At 46.0% G+C, this 3,686-nt stretch overlaps 1 protein-coding gene across 1 annotated transcript in view; it reads left to right on the forward strand.

Moving 5' to 3' along the window:
* The window catches only part of LOC125462640 (toxin MIT1-like), a 15,664-nt gene extending 12,584 nt beyond the window's left edge, over positions 1 to 3,080 (forward strand). The window contains exons 3-4 of the mRNA XM_048552868.2: positions 1,792 to 1,917; positions 2,689 to 3,080. Of these exons, the coding sequence (XP_048408825.1) occupies positions 1,792 to 1,917; positions 2,689 to 2,796 (234 nt within the window). The 3' untranslated portion in view covers positions 2,797 to 3,080. The remainder of the gene's footprint in view (positions 1 to 1,791; positions 1,918 to 2,688) is intronic.
* The last annotated feature ends 606 nt before the right edge of the window (positions 3,081 to 3,686 follow it).

Genomic DNA, 3,686 nt, shown 5'->3' on the forward strand with positions numbered 1-3,686 from the left:
CAATTTCTGACTCATTCTCCAATTTTGCTGATATTTCCATTCCACTCCTTATCATTTCATCAGCAAAAGTACACTTTGCTTCTCACTATCATCCCTGGCAAAACATCTATTTAACATATTCAACACTCATTGATTAATTCTCCTGTCTGAACTACTGACTATGTAACTCACACTGAGTTTCAGTTCAGTCCAGTGATCATTGTTTATAATGCTTCCCTGGTGATAAGTAATGATATAAACACATCGTCTCCCACAAAACCATGTTGAACTTTAGCCTTTTTAAGCAGCTCTGGTTTTCATTGTTTATTCGGTATCCTTCAAATGCTTTTTAGCCAACTCACATGCTTTGATTAATTTCTGTCTGAAATATGTTGGAAAGTTATTTCTGAAATCTGGTTTATCAACTTCTCTTTAATTACGTTGTTCTCTCACCGTGTATTGGTTCAAAAGGACTAAACCCAATGGACTCATGAGGAGCATCCTAATGACAAACCATGCAAAGAAGCTTCCTTATCCCAATCATGAGGGCATTCTTCACAATAAGCTCTGACCATGGTTTCAAAGTTTGATGCCATCATTCTAATGTCCTAGAGAGTGGGTGTATTAGGTAGAAAACAACACCTTCCAAACCCATGGCCACTTCCAACTAGAAGGGCAAGATCAACAGATACATAAGAATACCAGCCTCTACAAGTCCCCTCCAAACCACTCTTCTACATGACTGGCAAATATATCACTGTTCCTTCACAGTTACTGGGTCAAAATCCTGGAACTCCCTCCCAAAGTGTACTGTGGGTCTACCTGCAGCACATGGCCTGCAGTGGCTCAAGAAGGCAGCTCAGCAACACTTTCTCAAGGACAATTAGCAATGAGCAATAAATGCTGGCCCAGCCGGCAATGCCCATATCCCATGAATGAATACTAAACAAAACTGCTGAGAATACTCAAAAGATCAAGGAGAGTCTGTGGTGTGAGAAACTGAGTTGGTATTCCAGGTTGCTAATGAACATCAGAACCAAACTCTGTCCAAGTTAACAAATCATCCCAAGACCATGAGTCCACCAATGATAACAAAGGTGAGTAGATCCCTTTCCATTTGTACACAGCTATTCCCATGTGACTCCTTACATTCCTGACTCCCAGAAGCAAAATCTTTACTCACACTGACTGACACAGCAAGGAAATGGAGAATGGCCACTTAGTTGCTGCAAGGAGACCTATGTATTGACTTTGATGATAGAATCATAGAATCCCGATGGTGTGGAACCAGGGCCTTTGGCCCAACAAGTCCACACTGACACTCAGAGCATCCCACCCAGACCAATCCTCCTATAACCCACTCAATTTACACATCCCTGAACACTATGGGCAATTTAGCGCGGCCAATCCACCTAACATGCACATCTTTGGACTGTGGGAGGAAAACAGAGCACCCAGAGGAAACCCACGCAGACACAGGGAGAATGTGTAAACTCCACACAGACAGTTGCCCTCGAGGGAGGAGTCGAACCTGGGTCTCTGGCCAACACCCAGGATCAATCAGGAAAGGAATAATCTTAGCAAAACAATATTACAATGAGGAAGACCTGGTAGTAAAACCAAACAATGCCTTGGGGTCTGGGTGTGAGATCATCGTTTATACTCCACAATCCATCGAAGTGACTGGAAATTGAAGGCTACGTAAGGTGGAAATAAAGATATACAATGTTTTTGTTGGCTTAATTTTTCTTGCCTGAGCTTTCAATGTCTCTCAGTAAATACCTCTCCCTTTGTGTCTTTCTCCCCCTTCAGGCTTGTGAACGGGATTTACAGTGTGGCAGAGGATGGTGCTGTGCTGCCAGTGTGTGGCTGAGAGGGCTGCAGCTATGTACCCCTGAAGGAACACGTGGCGATGAATGTCACCCCTTCAGTCACAAGGTTGGGTGCTGCTGCTCTCACCCTTGTCTGTGGTGTTAGAGTTTCCCAAGTTTTGTCCCTTACAGGAGATCTACAATCTTCCTAGCTCACCTGAATGATGGTTACCTTGATGACCATGAATGATTGTTGGAAAAACCTATCTGGTTTACAAATGCCCTTCAGAGAGGAAAATTTGCCAGACCATGTGGACTGGCCTACATGTCAGTCCACAATAATGAGATTTGACTCCTGATTGCCCCCTGAAATTGCCTCAGTTTGAGACCAATTAGGGACGGGCAAAAATGGCTGGCCTACACAGTGATGCCCCGTATCCCATGAAAGGATTGATGAATTCACTGAGCTGGTACAGTTCAGGTTCCCTTGAAACCAGGGCCAGGAGTAAGGGTGAAGCTCAAAATGGCTACACCTTGTGGTGAGGCCCAGTGCTTCACTGGCCCCAGTGTTCTCAGTAATTACTCCAGGGTAGTTCCACAATGCAATGGGCTAAATGGTCTACTTCTGGATAACAGTGCTCCTATTCTCATTGTTTCCCAGGATCAAAGCTCCAGAGTTAGAGCCTTGGGGAATGATTCCCAATCTGCTCCATGCTGATCAATTTTACCTCGTCCAAAAAAATCTCTGGAAGTGGCTGGAATGATTCTTTGGGTTCCAATGTGAAAACTGTTACCTTCTCCCTGCTTGTCCAATCACTGTTGCTATAAGCTGCCTATGGATGCTGAGGTTGCTACATTAATGAGGGATGTTGATCTTGGCTTTTCCTCCCCACTGCAGATTCCTTTTTTTGGCAAGCGCCTGCATTACACCTGTCCATGTTCGCTGGGTCTACGCTGCTCCAAGTCTCCAGACTCCAGCTATCGATGTGCCTCAACCTTGGAATGAAAGTCCATCCAGTGAGTGGGCAGTCAGTGTGTGACCAGCACTGAGAAGCAGACTGGAGGGTAGGGGGTGATGAGGAAACCCCTCCCCCTCCCCCCACCACCATCCCCGTCACACCTGACCATCACAGTCCTGCTTTGGTAACACCGACAGCACTGAGGGAATCTGTTCCATGTCGGGATTAACCAGTTATTAACTGGGAAGAGCCCCTGTGACCAGTTAGACTGAGATTTACTTCTGTGCAGGATAATGCTTCTTTCTCGCGATAATTGTACCACTTCCGTCAAGGAAACCTCATACTCTCATTGTTCAGCTTTGAAAGTGACAATAAAATCAAATCACCACACATCAGTGAGCTGTTACAGACTGAGCTTTTAATCACAAACATCTGTGACCATTCTCCCGTCACTGTTCAATCTGTCCCATACCCCCAGACCCTGCCCCTGACTGTCTCAATGGCATTCCATTCTTTGTTTTCCAGCTAAAAGGATATCAGGGATCAAGTGTTGCAGAGTGACATGAGGTCAAGACTGAGTCCATGTCCGAGAGCCAGTGTCTGAGGGTTGGTCTGAGGGTCAGTGTCCAAGGGTCAGTGTCCAGGGGTCAATGTCCAAGGGATAGGGTCTGGGTGACGCAGTCTGGGATTCAGTGTCTAAGGGTCAGGGTCTGGGGGTAAGTGTCCAGAGGTCATGGTTTTGGGGTGAGTGCCCAGGCATCTTTGTCTGGGGGTCAGTGCTGAGTCATCAGGGTCTGGGGGTCAGTGGCCAGGTGTCAGGTTAAGGGGGGTCAGTGTTTCAGTGTGAGATACTCATTGATTGAATGACATGGAATAACCATACCCCGAGCAGTTCTGTTCCTCAGTTACTCACTGACTACTGTGAGGAGATAGGGTC

Source organism: Stegostoma tigrinum, chromosome 21, assembly GCF_030684315.1.
Source record: "Stegostoma tigrinum isolate sSteTig4 chromosome 21, sSteTig4.hap1, whole genome shotgun sequence".
Classification (NCBI taxonomy): Eukaryota; Metazoa; Chordata; class Chondrichthyes; order Orectolobiformes; family Stegostomatidae; genus Stegostoma; species Stegostoma tigrinum.